We start from the raw sequence: 18,171 nt of genomic DNA on the forward strand, positions 1-18,171 counted from the left end.
TGACCTCAGTGCAAAACACCACCCACCATCCACTGAGCCCAGCTGGAGCTTTGCCCCAGAAAAATTAAGGAAAATTGTACTTTAAATTGATATTTCCAACCTGTTCCTCAGGGGGACTCCAGACCTACTTCCCTGCCTCAGGCCAGGCTGCTTTCCCTGCACTATGTGGCACATAGCCCTGATCTCTTGGTGCTCTTCAGATAATTACACTCATTAACAGACCTAAAGGAGACGTCAGGTTCATTTGGATACAGTAATTAGGCTTTGGCACAGGAGCTGCTGTGGTTTAATCTGTGGGAAACACAAAGGAGTTCCACCAGGGTGAGTGGTGTGAACAGAAACCCTAAAAACACCCTGCTGCCCATGGCAGGGTGTGGGAGGGAGTTTGTGCCCTGCTGGAAATAGGGATTTGCAAAATACAGAGTGCTGCAGTTTGGGATTCGGATCCCAGACCTTGGCCACCTTCTTCATAGGGTCCCAATGATAAATAACACGGAGAAGAAACATTTTCAGCTCCCCTGAAGCTGCTGAATAGAGCTTAAAGACTAACTGGCAAAAAAAGAAAAAAAAGAAAAGATAAAATGATGCCAAGGCATGCCCAGAGAATGGTAAATATGTCTGGGACCAGTGCAGAAACAGATAAAGAGGTCTTTGTCAAATTATGTATAAAAGAAGCAACAGAGATAAAATTAGAAAAGTTAACTCCCACCAATTTTGGTGTCATTTCTGGTGAACCTACACTGGACAATGTCTGGTCTCCCCTGAGACTCCATTATTTTTCCTGATTTTTTTATCCACCAAGACTTTGGATAAAATCACAGATTCCCCCAGAGGTTCATTTGGGACACAGGTAGGATCCCATTGTGACATTAAGGCATTCTCTTCAGTTTGGGAATCCTGCCCACATAAGGCAACTGAAAATTGGTATTTTGGAATGGGATATTTTAGAATTTAATATCTTGAAGTTGGGTTACTTCGGCATTTTGAAGCTTGATGTTCTGGTGTTTTGAAGCAGAATTATTTTAGTATTTTGGAAGTTGGTATTCTAGTATTTTGAAACTGTGTTACTTTGGTATTTTGGAACTTAGTATTTAAATATTTTAAATACATGTTACTTTGGTATTTAAGAACTTGGCATTCTGGTATTTTACAATAGAGATTTTGAAACCTGGTTTTCTAATATTTTGGTGGAACAGCTGCCAGCATTTAGATTGTCAATGAAAAAAGGAAGTTTAAGATTTAAGCTGTAAAGTCCTGTGCATAGAGAGCTGCAGGCACAGGTAAGAGAGAAATAAAGCCAAGAAAATTATTTGGGAGGAAGGTAAAACTCACTTTTTTCATAGGACAAGTTGCAATTTTCATAGGACAATCCTCAGATGATATTAGAATAAAACTACTGAAAATCCAAGAAATGGATGGTTTTAATACAGGTAAACTACTTGATGTTGCATGGGCAGTGTATCAAAATATGCAAACCCAAAAAATAACGTTAAAAAAAACCAAACAGAAAATGATAGCAATCATAAAAGAAAACAGCTAAAAATTCTCACCCACAGGGAGGTGTCGGGGTTCAAAGCAAGGCTGGTACCCTGGTTGGAACCAGCACGGGCGGCTATCCTCAGCCGCGCGGTCCATGTCCCACTGCATCAATGTGATGGATGGCGAATATGGCGATTTATTGCAGGGAAACTTAACATTTTATAGTCTGGGGTCACTGTGTTACTCCCATCTACATACGTCACACCTAAGTGCTATTGGCTAATTGCTAGAGGCCTAGCTATCCTAACAGAGGGGGGTCGGATAACTTTCCGTAACATCCCGAATTCTTCCGCATCGCCAGGCCCTAAACTACAACATATTCCCCTCTCTCTATGAATAATTAATTTGCTAAAATATAAAAGTATTGAAAATGGATAATATAAAATTGAGTTCAAAGATTAACACAAGTAAAATCATTACAACTGGTCTAATTAGGGTAGACACCAGGGTGGTTAGCCACGAAGACTGATCGAACCAGGATTGGAACCAGCTTTGCTGGGCTTCTCTCTCTGCTTTTCTTTGAGACAGCCTGTCTCGTAGCTCTGCCATGGTGTCTCTCACTATTCCGGTGTGGTCAGCGTAGAAGCAGCTCTCTACTTTCAGGGCAATGCAGAGGCCTCCTTGCTGCATGAATAGAAGGTCGAGACTTCGTCTGTTCTGCAAAACAACTTCAGAGAGTGAGGAGACTGATTTTCTAGAAAGGATATGGATTTTTCAATTCTTTGTTGATCTTCATCTACAGTCATCTGTAGCTGAAACAGCCTCTGTTGTTGGGTCACGATGGCAGAGACACCTGTGGCAGCACCTGTTGCTCTCAGGTTAAGCAGCATCGCTATGATTACACCTGTCACCACTTTTCTTTTCTGAAGTCGGGTGAGTCTCTCTACTTGCAGGCTCCACTCTTCATCCAGGTGGTACAGGACTCTGGGGATGATAACAGCTAATATACACAAAAGTCAACAGAGGAGTTAAAGCTTGGGTGTAAATGCAAGGGCTTGACTATTAGATCATGGGTTTTCAGTTTGTACCACAAAATTGGGGCTCACTGCTTCAGGTGTTATAACTATAAACAGCACAATTACTATAAGCAGCTTACCATGTAAATGACACCATGCTTGCAAACTCACATTTAAAACTTTAACATTAAATGAACCTTTAAAGATACTTACACTACCTCTTAAAGGAAAATACTTATATTTTATACTAACATAACAATTACTACACAGGCTAAACACTTTACCTTAAACTATTATCTAACTACTTTTAACATACGTGTTCTGGTATATATGTAGTCTAAACATAAAAACAATTTGCTAAAAGGATAAACACACAATTACTATTTGCTTTGTATATAGTTAGATGGAGTCTCTACACCTCTCAAATCTTTTACAGAATTTCTCTAACACGATTTAGTCCTGGAATGTTCACTGCTCCCGTGATGTCAGCTGGCAGCTGATCGGTGACTGAGGGCTTTGATGTTCAAGTTGTCTTCAGACCCTTCTAAATCTTAAAACAAAGGATAACTGAAAAATTAATAGAAACACCACATCATAATAACAATATAAAATTTATGTTGGCAACTGTCTGTATAGTGTTCAGACATAACTGTGTCCTGACAGCTCCACTTCTGATCCAAGTCTGGAGTACCAAGGCTGTGTGATGACTTCTCTGTTCACTGGATCTCATGTGTTTAGAGGCAGACAGTCTGGTCAGATGGACAGGTGACCTTTCTGAATCTGTCAACAAAACACAGGCACTTCTCTCCTTGAAGTTAATGAAATACACTAATCAAATTGCTTTTAGGGTATCAATTTCCCCCGTTTTCTAAAAAATAAAAATGAGATGTATTTCTGTTCAACATTAACACAAAACCTTATATACAATTAGTAAGAACCTGTAACAGTTAAAAATCAATTAATATGAAGGTACTGTTAATTATTAAAACACTGCACCAGCATCCCATAGTTAATAAACAAACAGAAACAAAAAATCAGTGAAGGATTGGATCATCACCTCCGGAAAATGATTCTCCAAGCCCACTTCAAAATTGATCCAGCTGTCATATTAATAGGGTCAAATTGCAAAGTCAAAAAGTGACTCAAATACTGATTTGGGACAGAAAACATCTGGATCTGTTAGCAGACATTCTGTCCAGGTAAAGTTAAGACTTGGCCAGGGCCTTAGACTTTAAACTGGAAAGATGCCTCTTAACTCATTTTTAAAACAAGGTTTTCAATAGCAACAGCTATGAGATGCTTACAGCACAGCAAACTGTTAAAATGCATTTGTACAAAGCAAATGATCAGAAGTCTTAGGTACCAGACTAATTAAATCATTCAGCAGTTGGTTTAATTTGAAGCTTCTTTTATGGCAGCTGATCTTCAGCAATGGTACATCTTAAAATTCTGAAAACATTGAAAAATAAAAAAGTTATAGCAAACGAAACTGCAAAAATTACAACAACTAAATAGAACTCCCAATGAAGTCTAGGGTGTCACAGTCTGCATTCATTTCTGTCCACAAGCAGGTGTTCATCTGTGGTTTAGCACAGTTGCTTCAGTTGTAGCTGTCTTCATATTTCTAGGAAAATAACTATACTTTGCAATTTAAACAAGTGTTTCCAATAAAACATAAAACAATTCAAATTAAACAAAATTTAAACTTAACAATAATTATTTATAACAAAAGGAAATAGCAAAACCTAACTTTAAAAAATATCTAAGTTATACAGCTTAACTTAAAAACATTAAAGTCAACAGTAACATGGATTCACTATAAAAATTATAAAAATGTAACAAATACATCACAATTCCATGTTATCTACCTTTGAGAATAACCCACAATAACTGCAAATGTTACCGAAAACACTCATTCACAACACGAATTTGCCTAGTATATGCTCAAATTAGCTAAAATTCTAAAGTGCAGCTTCTCTAAAAAAAAAAGCCACAACACCGGATTGGGCAAGTTGTCATTTAGCTTTTGCAGCACTTCTCAAAAACATCAAGTCCAATTTTAAAACTAAAATCCAAAATCCAAATTAGTATATATGCAGTTATATGTGTTTTATATAACAAAAATATTCACATTAAAATTTCCGTATTAAAATTGTCAAAAACTCAGCAAATGGGTAATATATGATTAACATAACTTTAAAATTACTGAAACAAAACAAGAATTTTTTAAGTTTCTTGGGATGCAAAAATACAACATTTAAACCTTTTAATCTATTTTTAAAGGCACTTAATTCAATAGAAACTTATTTTTAAATCTCAATTTTAATTACAACAATTTGCTAATTTATAAACAATACAATTTACAAAGCTTCTAATTTTTAAATTGTCTAATTAAAACTCTCTCTTTTTTATCCCTCTCAAAAATGTCCAGCTTTTTGTTGTTTTTCTTTTGCTTTGTTGCTTTGGTTTCTGTGTGTTTTCTCAACTCGTCCATGCCGAGCTACTTTTTAAATCTGAGAAAAACTCTGAAAACTCCAATTGCATAAACTCATAATTACTTTAAACACAAAATTAACTCCAAAAGGGTACATAAACACCTTTTAAAGACTCAAGAAATCATGACTTTGTAGCAAACTCGGTATTGTCCCGCCGCTTCTCAGAGAGGGAGTGGGGGGGGGGGGGGTGCGAACCGGTCGTATCTCAGTCAAAGTCAAAACTTGTCGGTTACTTCCTGTTTGCCGTGCCTTTTCTTGGGCCCCGGCCTCGCTACCACCCCCGTGGGCAGGCTGTTCCCTCCCCCCTGGTTCCACTCCGCCTCCATCCCACCTTTCCTTCCACCTTCTGCTCCCCCCTCTCTCCTCTTCTGCATTCCAATCCCTGTGCCTCCCGCGTCTTATCTCTTCCACATTCCTTATCTTTCTTCTTCACATTCTTTTTCTTTCCCATCCCCCCCGACCACGTTCCTCTTTCTTTGTTAGAGACGTATTTTTCCCGCGCTACAACTTCTTTCTCTGTGCCATCTTTATGTCTTTGGAGGGATGTTTTCTTCTTATTTTTTCTGCCACACCTCTGGCTATTTCTGTTAACTTTTTCCAAAAATCTTCTGCTCTTCGCTGTTTCTCTGAGAGCAGATAAGAATTTAGGGACTGAGGGGACTCCCAGCCCCCCTCCCAGCTCAGTTGAGCTTCTCCCGTCTGGGGGCTGTAAAAGCTCTGACCCTGAATTTCAGGGTAGCCAGCATACAGTTCCTTGTTGTTCCCCAGATCTCTTTGGCAAGCGTTTTAGTACATCTGTCCCACACCTTAGGGTGGATAAACCTTACAAACTCATTTACGACGTCAACAACCCAACGCCTTGTAATAACAAGCGAATTAGGTTTACAACTTAATTAATTTACAACTTACAATGTAACCTTTTTCGATGATTTCATCATCCTTCTGGGCCCAGGCTCTCCCGTCAAGAATAGACTCACTATCTTGACCGCTGTTCCTTGATTCAGGGTATCCTTGCTTTCTTCTTGTCCCACTTTTCTTCCTCCCGGGTTTCGGCACCATATGTGGGGGTCAAGCAAGGCTGGTACCCTGGCTGGAACCAGCACGGGCGGCTATCCTCAGCCGCGCGGTCCATATCCCACTGCATCAATGTGATGGATGGCGAATATGGCGATTTATTGCAGGGAAACTTAACATTTTATAGTCTGGGGTCACTGTGTTACTCCCATCTACATACGTCACACCTAAGTGCTATTGGCTAATTGCTAGAGGCCTAGCTATCCTAACAGAGGGGGGTCGGATAACTTTCCGTAACATCCCGAATTCTTCCGCATCGCCAGGCCCTAAACTACAACAGGGAGGAGTTTTGTAACAGGGGAAGGGGTTCAGTTCCTCCATCTTCATTAGGGAAATTGGGAACTAATCAATACACATATTGCAAAAAATAAATAACCCATCAATTTTTGTACCTGCCTAACTCTCCAAAATTTTTATTAAGGAAAAACTTACTGGAAAATTGTGTGCAAAAATCAAATTTCAGGAAGGAGACATTCAAATTAAAATCCCTGAGTCTAAATACATGTAAAATTCAATTTTTATATTACACTGGCTTCCCAATCTGAACCTATCCCAAAGAAAATTAAGGATGCAGTATTCCCCATTGTGTGGTCTGGGGAGATTCCTGGTGTTGGGGAAGGTGAAACAGGGAAACCTTATGAATGTGATGGTTTAACAAAAGATTCTGGAAATATGAAGGCTAGAATCAAAGTAGAAATGAAAGCCTGCTTTGAGTCATAGGATACTGAGTACTGGTTAACCAAAGAACAATAGCTTAGCCAGCTAGACGAGAATCCCTGTTGATAAAACAATGTCCTTGTGCTGATAAAGAATGCAAAGGTCAAGAAGCAAGGAAAGAACTTGTAAGGTTTTGTAGAATCTAAAATGCAACACTGTATGTTAATATAGGGAAGCGCATAGGCTGAATGTAAATTCCTTAGTGGGTGTGTCTCATGGTGATTGGTTACTAAGAATTAGAATATTCACTATAGGAAAGCATATAATCGATTGTAACAAGAACTTTGCTCTCTGACCTCTTCGCTCTTTTCTCTTAACTCTTACCCCTCTTCCCCTCTCCCCCATTCCTAACTCTCAGCCCCCTCTCCCTGCTCCTACCCCTCTCGTCTTCCCTGCTCTCTCCCTCTGCCTTTTCCCTCTTTCCCCCTGCTGCGCTCTTACTCCCTCCCTCCCTCATCCAACCTCACCTCCCCTGCTCTACCTGTTCTCTCTCCCTTCCCCCGGAGCACGTGGACGCCGAGGCTGGTGGTGGACACGGGTCTCCCCTCCTTTTACCCTTATAATAAATTGCTTATACTTGAACAGCTTGACCCTGGAGAAGTCTCTCACCGCGAGCGAGAATTTATATACTGCAATATCCTGGAAAATCACAAAGAGCAGAACCCGTGAGAATCAAATTAAATCAGACACAGGCCTGGTAAGACAAAAAAAGCAACATCCTTTAAAATTAAAACATTGAAAAGGCTCATTACCTATCATTAAGAAAATTTTAAGGTGCAGGTTGTTGGTAAACTCAAATTTTCCCAGTCAAAAATGTTAACAGCAAAGGTTATCAATTAGCACAAGACTCAAGAGCAATTAATAAAATTGTTAACTAAAATTTTAGTTAAAATTAACCCAAAATTTATTAAAATTTTAAATAATTTAAATTTAAATTTTTCAAATTCAATTTTTTAATTAATAATATGTAATATTAATATTTAATATTTAATATTAATATTTAATATTAATATTAATATTTAATATTTAATTTAATTAATAAATTTTTAAAATTTAAATTTAAATTTTAAATAATTTTAAAAATTATTTAAATTTTAAATAAAATTAACCCAAATTAAAATTAACCCAAAAATTGCTAAGTTATCCAAAACACTCATAACCACACTTAAAAAAAACAGTCAATAAATAAATAAATAAATTTGGAATGGTTTACTGTAATATAATAATGTAATGTAATAATGACTATATTTAGTAATATAATAACATAGATTTAAAGGAATTTTGAGTTATTGGTTTATTATCGATAATAATTTTATTATATATAATTAATTTATTAATATAATATATTATATTAATATAATATTAATATAATATAGTAATAGATATTAATTATATAAAAATAATATATTATATATAATATATTATAATATACAATATACAATATATAATATATATTATATATAATATATAATATAATATATTAATTATCTATAATATATATAACGTAATATATACTATATATAATATAGTACGATATATAATATATATTATATATTATTATATATTAATTATATGTATAATATATAACATAATATATATTATATACATTATATTTATATTATATATATATATATATATAATATTGATTAATAATTATTGAATTATTTAAAATTGCCCATAAAGATTTCAGTAGATGGCCTGATGGCACTTGGGCTGCTTTCAAACAACTTAAAAAGCACTAATGAGGTCTCCAGCTTTGGGCTTCCTAGATCCTGTGAAATCTTTTGAATTATTCCCTTATGCCAAGGATGGCCCAGCTGTTTGTCACAGGTACAGAGCTGCAGAGTCAGGTATTAAACCAGAATATAGCAATTTGTCAGCTAATCAAAGCATTTTATTCCAAATTTCACCCTGGTGGATGGGCAGTCACCTCTGCTGGACAAGTAATATTTTTTGAGAGAATAAAGTAGTGATAGAGGCTATCAAATGTAGTAACTCTCCTGGAGATTGTTGGGAAATTGACTTTACAGAACTTCCATGCAAAGAGAGCTGTAAATAGCTCTTAGTGGATCCCTTTTGTGGATGGCATGAAGCATTTCCCTGTTGCACCAACATGGCAAAAGAAGTGCTGAAAATATTTCTAAATCAAGTATTTCCATGCTTTGGAGCTCCTCTAGGAATGTCATCAGACAGAGGGTCTCGTTTATAGCAGGAAAAGTGGGACAAGTTAGCAAGGCCTTGGGAATGCAGTGGGATTTACACACTCCATGATGGTCACAAGCCAGTGGAAAGGCAGAAAGAATAAATTATACTATTAAATTATTATCCCCAACCAAAATAAAACTGAGGAAAAAGAATGACTGAACCTTGCAACTGAAGTATGGCTCCTATCTGTAATATGTATCTTAATAATTACTTAATTATATTGAACTTAACATAATTAAATATAATATATATATCTATAATATATAACATAATATAATTAAATTATATTGAACTTAATATAAGTTCATTAAAATCCTTCTTTGCCAAAAACACTGTTAGAGTTTCACGGAGGGATTAGTCATGAAAATTCCTATGAAAATTAAAAGTAGCTAAAATATGAAATGTAACTAACTGCTGGATGTGTTCTCAAGGAATGTTGGTAGGAATGAGGTTCCACAGAACCACTTGGCCTTAAGGAAAAATGTGCTATTACAGGACAAGAATGTTGCACTTACATCAGGGATGAGTTTGAAGCCCAGCAGACAAAAATCGATAGAAAAAGCAGTAGAAGAGTGGCAGAAAGAAGAAAACTCTTTGATTAATTCATGGCTACCAAATGGCTACAAAATACATTTGTGGCAGTCATTTGTAACCACAGAGTTTTTATTTGTTTGTGTTCAGTTCCAGAGTTGTTGTAACACTTTGTGCTGAAAAATGCGGTATTGTGACCTGTCTAAAAGAGACAGTCTCAAGAAAAAGGAGGGATTTGGTAAATAACAAAGAGGATAAGGAATTTCAGCTCCCCTAAAGCTGCTGGGAGAGAGCAGTCTTTTTTTATGTGTTCATTTCAGGTGAGTGTGAGAAGAGGCTGCAACTCCCACATGATTTGGTGCCAGGATTCCATGCAAGCCACAGCTGCAGAGACCCATGAAGTGCCGGTCAACTTAAGAAAAGTCTCTAGGATATGAAAAAGGCAATTTTTTTTTTTTTTTTGCAATGCCCCTCATAGAATATTTTGCAGTTGGAACAACAAGAGATGGAAAAAGCTTTGAGATAATTAAAAATTATGATTTCTGACTGACATCACAGAGAAAAATCAAGTATAACATCATGCAAAACGACTTTATATAAAACCAGAAAGATTTGTTTTGAAGCAAAATGAGGATGGGAGGGAGGCTCAGTCCCTGATACAGAAACTTCAGTGCTCCAAGGAACTGCCCTGCCTGTGCTAATATAAAATGGTTTTAGTGTTCAGAATTCCCCCTGTTCATCTGAAAACAAGGATTGAATGGATGGTTTGTGGTTTTGGCAAGAGGAAGCAGCTTGTGTCTCTGTCATCCCTTTCCCTTGGAGCTCTCTCAGTGAATCCCAGGCTGGATGGGGTTTGGAGCACCCTGGGACAGAGGGAGATGTCCCTGCCCTTGCAGAGGTGGAACTGGATCACCTTTAAATTCCTTTCCAACCCAAACCATTCCACGGATCCATGGCTCCTCTTATCCAGGCCCACCCCTTGATCCCAGCCCAGGGACCTGCTGGGAGAGGACACAGGGACATGTGTGCCACTTGCAAGCTCCTGAAACTCTGATTGCAATTTGCAATTTGCGAAGTTGGCGCCGCCCGGCCGCGAGCGTTTGTTGTTTTTGTGCAGGGACAAGTCGTGCTCCGTCACACACGGCCTGGAAGGGGAGGGCAATCTGCTTCTGGCAAGGCAGAATGGCAAAGGTGGAGGCTGCTCAGCCAGCTCTCCAAAAAAAACCTTTTTAAAGCTTTTTTAGGTCTGTTACCAGTGCTGGAGACAAAGAGTAAACAGTAAACCCGTTACGTTAATCTGATTCTACCGAAATCTTGTAAAATTTGTTGTGTGTTATGGCACCTTGCACTTGGGTATTTGTGGAAAAGGTTTTAATAGAATGTTGTTCTCCATTGTTTTCTTAGTTCAGGGTTTGGTTCAAACATGTTCTGGAGTTTCTGTAACAGAGAAATATCAGACTCAAACAGTTTCCTGTGAGCTGGTGACAGGAACAAACCTCTTGTACATCTCCACTGTCAACCTCAAAACATCATCCTGTCCTGAAAACACAGTTCAGGATATTCATGTGCTTCCCCCCAGGCCACTGAAGAATGTGACAGCAGATGCAGAGCAGATTTTTGTACAGTTATATACATATAATATAACTGCATATGTATAATCTCAATTTTACATATGTATTTAACTGAAGCAGTTGTAAAGTTAATTACAAGATTATTGTGAGCTCTAAATACAAGTAAAAAAAAAAATCAGATCTGTGGAATACCCTATTTAAGGACAAAGTGAATTTAAATATAAGTGCCAGAAGAAATGTGAACTTTTGAAATATTTTCAAAATTCATTAGTGAATCATTGCAAAAATGCACTTCAGTGTGGGAGCAATTCCAGTAAACCAAGACTCCAGTTCTACTTGTTTCATGCTTCTGAGAATTCCCACTGAAGTCAATGGGACTATTCTTGGGGGTAAAATGAGCTGGATTTGGTTCCAGGGACACCTGGCTGGACTTTCAAATGAACTTAAATCCTGCATTGCAAAACCCCTGATTGCATGGAAAGGGGAATTTGAGCAAAAGGAAGGCACTAACGTGATTTAGGGGAGTCTGCACAGAACATTCCTGGTCAGAAGGCAGAGATCAAATTTCCATGAAATCTGCAGCTCTGGGCATGGTTAATTTGGTTTGCTGTGTTTTTATTTGGGGAGCCAGATACAATTCTTTGTTAAGAAGGGGAGAAGTGGAAGGGGTGCCCTTTCCCCTGGTAAAAATTGCCCCATCCTAGTGCTCTAAAATAGAAGTAGGAGAGCCTGTGGCTTACTGGAATGAGCAACTCAAGCCTTAAATTCCTCTCACTAGGTTAATTTATGGAGATGTGTGATATTTTTGGCACTGCAAGGATTTAGGCTTTGCTTTGATAATTTTTCTCTCACTTAAAATTTCTATTAGATTTATAACCAGATGCCCAGCTCATTAATCTCTTACAGGGTTAAATGAGTGAACAGTTTTGATATTGTTTGGATCTTTCTCACTTAAAAAGGGGAGGGGAATAGGACAAGCCCCTTCTCCCCTCAGCATGTCCTAGTGAGCCACTCAAACTCTGCACAAGCTGAAACATCCAAAATAGTGTGACCCACTGCTTTTTTGGTTCTTTTCTCTTTTTTTTTCAGAGCAGCTGACCCAACTTCAAAAATGTGACTCATGGCCCCTCCAGCAAAAGGATCAGGAGCAGCTTCTGGGTTGGTACAAGAGCCCCACGGGACACAGAGGTGATGAAGATGAGAGGAACCTGGCTGGGTGTGCCCATTGGACACCTGCTGGCTCTGGGACACAGGCACAAATGGAGAAATATGGTATTTAAAAAAAAAAAAAAACCCAAAAATCTATCACTGTTATTCCCTGCCCTCTGAAATGGATACATAAATCTGCTCCTTCTCTGCCCTGCTGGGTCTAAACTTGGTTTGTAGGATGCTGGAAATGGGGAGGAGGTTTGAAGCATCACCTGGGTAACCTGGTGTGAGTGGACACGCTTGTGAGGATTAAAGACTTTGGGAATGGTTATTTGAATCACAGAATCAGAGAATTGTTAAGGTTGGAAAAGACCTCCAAGATCATTGAGTCAAACATTTCACTAAACACCACCTTGTCAACACACTGGCTTGGAGGGCAGATTCAAGTTAAGCCCAAGAGTGAATCTGTCATCAGAACATGGGCACATAGACTATTATTACTCATGATAATGAACAAGCTAGACAAAAAGCAGCTGGGCTTTTAAACCCCAGGTTATTTGTAGAGCTGACAGTTAGAAAAATCTCTTTATTTTTCCCTCCAGCTGTCAAAATTTCTATGAGAGTTACAAGGAGAAAAAAGAAATGAAACTTAGGTTGACATTTATTTTCCTTTCCTTTTTCATTTTTAAAGAGGTATATTTGAAGATTGAACACAAACAAAACGAAAACTGTAAGAAAAGTTTCCTAGGTTATGTTAAATTCTCCAAATCACCCTGATATCAAAAATCTGATTTTTGTTTCCTGAGCTGCTGCTACATTTGCTCACCACAATGCCAGTTCCTAGAGATTGCTTTATTGATCAGATAGATGAGGGCTTCCCTAGCATTTCCATGACCTCAAGGCACCCAAGTATCCTGAAAGTGCAGTGTCTGAAGCAAAGGGAAATTGGAAAGAAATCTTTCCTATTGAAGGTGAATGAGTGGACACAAAATTTAAAGTTCAGTGCCTCTTCTTTTGCTATCCTTTATTTTTCCATTCCTCTACCTCATCTGAAGTGAAGCCCACAAAACTCTTCCACCTCCCGTTTATATCTGGTATTAAATCCAGACCCCTTTTGTTGTTGAGTGATCCCCTAATAGGTCCCTTTCCCATTCTGAGTCTAGAAGAATATTTTCCCCTTAACAGACCATCCCAAGTGGTGTCATGAGGAGGAATGCACGTGGGTGAGCACCTAATCTTTCTATTAGACCTGGCTTTAAACCCCACTGCAGGGAGCTGGGAGCAGAGCACTGAGAGGAACCTGAGATTATTTTTATGGATGTGCTGCTCCTTCTTGTTCCTTCCAGGTGGATTCCAGAAAGTTCAGGCTGTTTGTGTGCCTGCTGGGGCTCAGCAGTGCCAGCCTCTGGGCTCTCTACAGCTGGACAGAGCTGTGCGTGCTGTGTGAGAGCAGCCAGGGTTACATCTTCCCCACGGGGACTTTCAGGAGGGTGGAAGGGAACTTCTCACAGCTCCCAGACATCGACTGCCACAAGAACCCTCCTTTCCTCGTCCTGCTCGTGGCGTCCTCGTTCCAGCAGGTGGATGCCAGGATGGCCATCCGGCACACTTGGGGCAAGGAGAGGACAGTGGCTGGCAAGCGCCTGGTGACGTTTTTCCTCCTGGGGAGCCCCGTGGATCCCAGCCAGCAGGCTGACATCGCTGCTGAGAGCCAGAGGTACAGAGACATCATCCAGAAGAACTTTACAGACACCTATTACAACCTGACCCTGAAGACCATGATGGGGATGGAGTGGATTCACAGGTTTTGTTCCCAGTCCAGCTTCGTGATGAAAACCGACACCGACGTGTTTGTCAACGTTTTTTACCTCACTGAGCTGCTCCTGAGGAAAAAGAAGACTGCTGGATTCTTCACAGGCTTTTTAAAACTGCACGAGTACCCCATCAGGACGAGAGGGAGTAAGTGGTATGTGAGTAGGGAAGAGTACCCAGGAACCACCTACCCACCCTTTTGTTCTGGGACTGGATATGTTTTATCCAGTGATGTAGCCAGCCAGATCTACAACGTTTCTGAGAGTGTTCCATTCATTAAACTGGAGGATGTGTTCATAGGACTGTGCCTTGACAAATTAAAAATTGGGCTGGAGGAGCTTCACTCGGAGCAGACGTTTTTCCCAGAAAGGATCAGGTTCTCTGTTCCTCGCTTTAAGAAAATCGTGACGTGCCATGAAATAAAACCATCTGAGCAGCTGAGCTACTGGAACCACTTGGTGGCAGGAGCTCCAGGAGGAGTGCTCTAGCACCCACCCTGCTCCACTTAGCAAAATGAAATTCTCTGCTTCTACAGGGCTGCTCCCCACTCCGGCAAACTCCCAATAACTCCAGCTCCATCGCGTTAAAGACTTTGGAAATGGTTATTTTAATCACAGAATCAGAGAATTGTTAAGGTTGGAAAAGACCCCCAAGATCATTGAGTCAAACCTTTGACTAAACACCACCTTGTCAACTAAACCAGAGCAATGAGTGCCACTTCCAATCATTCCTTGAATCCCTCCCTGGGCCCTTCCAGTGCTTAACCACCCTTCCTGTGAAAAAATTCCCTATTTCTGCCCAAGAACATGCAAACCTCCTTCTCTCCCATTCACTCCCACCTTTGTGCATCCCTTCTCTAGACAAGTTACAATTATTATTTAATTTTTTTTCCCCCCCTGAAACATTCAGGCCTGCTAACCCACCCCCCAAATCTTGCTGCCAGAGGCCTGGGAACATTTCTGCTGTGCCAAACAAAAACTCAAAGTACTTTTGTTCAGAGAATGAAATCTGCACCATCTTCCTGGTCACCCTTGATAAATTACTGCACCCATCTGTGCAGGCATTTAGGGAATAATATTTGTAGCTGTCAGGATGGAAGCTGCAGCCCTGCCCTTGCAGCCAGCTCTGTGTGGGCTGAGCTGCATCCTGGCACAGATCCCTCCTTCAGTCTACACCAAGTTTTTTTTCTGCAGAATTTGCCCATGCAATGCTCTGGGGACAACCTTGGGCACTGCAGGTCACCTGGTGGACAGGTAAAAGCTGCTGCAGCTGTTTCCTTGTGTGTGCTTCTTGCTGAAAATAATCCGTGGTGGAGCCAGCGGAGGGTGTCCTGCTCTTCCTATTAAAATAGACCCTGGAGACATCTTTTATATTTGTCTCACTTTGATTGCCTGAGAACCACTCTGAATGGTTTGCCAAGGCTAAACTAGAGTCACTTACAGTGATTTTGACTTTTTTTTTCCCACAAAGAAGCTGGGTGTGTGAGGGAGAAGACAGGAGGATTTTTCTCTTTTGAACAAGACCGAGTGGGAAAATGTGCTCAGGAAATAATTCAGACTGGGAACCCTATTTCTTATCTCCCAAGCAGAAAGTCATGAAATCTCTGGGATGATTATAAGTTTCAGAGATAAGGAGTGGGATCTTTACAGCAGATGCTGAAAAATCCTTCAGGGCTCTGAGGAGGGAGAAAGAAGTTCAGAAATGCTCCCTTATGCAATGCTCCTGATTTTCCTGCAGGCACAGGCGAGGTCAGTGCTATCAGCATGGAATGCCTGTAATGTCTGTGTGAAGGGTTTTTTTCCAAAAAGCAGTGAAAGTGGAGCTGTTCCCAAGGGGAACTGAGGGGATCTGACACCCGCCATGGTAAAAGCACAGAAGAAAGACAGGGAAATGGATTTTATGATTTTGGTGTTATTTATTTTTATTGTTTCTTTTTATTGAAAAAAGAAAAAGGATTTTTCTTTCTTTCTTTCCTTCTTTTCAAATCCTTCTTGGCAAGGATTTCCCAAGTATCTCATTTTACTTGCCTGTGTCTGAAGAGCAGGATAAATATTTTCAGCAGGAAAATCCTGTGAATCCTGTTTAATAATGGTCATCATAAAATACTTGTTTTCCTCTGGTGTAGAGTAACCTGAGATCATGCACTTACTTTGACCACTGATGATGAAAGAAACAATATTTATTTGTTTGTCAGAAGAATAGCCTTCTTAATTTTAAGATTTTTTTATAAACTTTTAACATTTTATTTAAAGAATTAAAATGTTTTAATAGCTCAATTTTACTTAAAATTCAGCTATTTTCTGAATACTTTTGCTGCCTTCAGAAGGTGTGAAGGGTCAGACTGATAAAGTCAAGCCAACATTTTTTTAATCACTATGCTTTCCATGTAATATGCAGAAATATCTTGTGTCATTCATTGCTCTTGTGCCCAAACTGGTTATTCCTTTAATTTATGGAAAAAAGGTGAGCAGAAAGGAATGTTTCCTGGTCATTCCTAGCTGCCTGTCTTCAGGGGCAGAGGTCTGTGAGCATCATCAGCCTGATGTTCTCTCCTTGTTCTCAGAGGTAATAATAATAATAATAATAATAATAATAATAATAATAATAATAATAATAATAATAATAATAATAATAATAATAATAATAATAATAATAATAATAATAATATATTAATGAAATAATCCTGCAGGCAATTGTAGATCTCACTTCCACCTCAGTGCCTGGTGCCAAAAGTTTGTGGCTTTGCATCAGCATAAAAAATGTCACCCTTGAGGACCAAGTCCTGCTCAGCCTCTTGGCTGTGGCTTTTATTTGAGTTCAGGAGTGTTCCCAAGTACTTGAATCCAGCTGCTAAGAGCTCTGTCAGTCACTCCTGCAGACTCCACCTGGGTATTTTTGGGGTTACATTCTAGTGGGAGATGTCCCTGCCCATGGCCAGGGGGTGGGGATGGATGTTCTTTAAGGCAGCCTCCAACCCAAACCCAGCCATGCTGTGCTTCTGTCAAATCCATCTCTGATGTGCCTTTGGGAACAAGGTCCTCAGGCATGAGAAACCATCCTGACACCGTTTCCAGGGAGATGTATTTGTCATTTCAAGTGACCTGTACAAGCTCTCTCTGTTGCTGCCTTCAGAATGTTTTGTCCCCACATCGGTCTCCAATGGCCCGACTGCCCACGGGCATTTAATTTGTCACTGCTGAGGAGCAGATGAGTTCAGGTTGAAATGTCAGGGACTGAGGGAGCCTGCTCCTCTCCTCTTTGCAAAGTGGCTTCCCAAGTGATTGCTTTTGGTTGCTGGACAGAATTGTCTTCAACAGAATGATTTTCTTTGTGTAAATTAGAAAGTGATTTCTTTCATTCACAGAATCACAGGATTGTTTGGGTTAGAAAAGAACTGCAAGTGCACTGAGTCCAACCATTAACCCCAAAAGGTGTCTCTACACCTTTCTCAACACTTCCAGGGACAGTGATTCCATCACTTCCTTGGGCAGCCTGTTCCCTGTGCTTTACCACCCTTTCTGTGAAAAAAATTTTCATAAATACAATCTAAACCTCCCCTGGTGCAACTTGGAGCCATTTCCTCTTGTCCTGTTTTTTTTTTTTACTTGGGAGAAGAGACCAACCCCACCCTCCTGCCAGGGAGTTGTGGAGTGCAATGAATTCCTCCCTGAGCTTCCTTTTCTCCAGACTAAACCCTCCCATGCTCCCTAGGCTGCTTTGAATAACAATATATTAACTGAATAATTAATTACTTAAAACATAAAGTTACCCTGCTGGAAAATGTGATTTAAGAAAAAGCAGATGATTGCATGTAAGGCAAATCCATTTGTTTAAACAAAACCACTGCGCTAGTGAGTTTATATGTATCAGCTAAATTAAATTAGCTTTTGCAGCTGAGGCCTCAGATCATGAATTTTAAAACAATCAAAACAGTATTGGTGGCCTTTTGCAAAATTAGATGCATTTTCTTATGAAAGACATCACAAAGCAATCAGAAATATAAGTAGATCTGTAAACACAATACTGCAGTATACATATACTTATTTTTTGAATTTTGTATAGGCTGATAAAAGAATTCAGGCAACTTGGGGGCAGTTTGTCTGCAGAAGTTGAGCACAACCC

At 39.4% G+C, this 18,171-nt stretch overlaps 1 protein-coding gene across 8 annotated transcripts in view; it reads left to right on the forward strand.

Moving 5' to 3' along the window:
- Positions 1–16,608, forward strand: part of B3GALT5 (beta-1,3-galactosyltransferase 5) — a 359,311-nt gene extending 342,703 nt beyond the window's left edge. For all 8 annotated transcript variants that reach the window (XM_058834241.1, XM_058834233.1, XM_058834251.1 and 5 more), the window contains 2 exons: positions 12,178–12,360; positions 13,584–16,608. In XM_058834241.1, the coding sequence (XP_058690224.1) occupies positions 12,280–12,360; positions 13,584–14,537 (1,035 nt within the window). In that variant the 5' untranslated portion in view covers positions 12,178–12,279 and the 3' untranslated portion in view covers positions 14,538–16,608. The remainder of the gene's footprint in view (positions 1–12,177; positions 12,361–13,583) is intronic.
- The last annotated feature ends 1,563 nt before the right edge of the window (positions 16,609–18,171 follow it).

This window comes from Poecile atricapillus, chromosome 1, assembly GCF_030490865.1.
Source record: "Poecile atricapillus isolate bPoeAtr1 chromosome 1, bPoeAtr1.hap1, whole genome shotgun sequence".
Lineage (NCBI taxonomy): Eukaryota > Metazoa > Chordata > Aves > Passeriformes > Paridae > Poecile > Poecile atricapillus.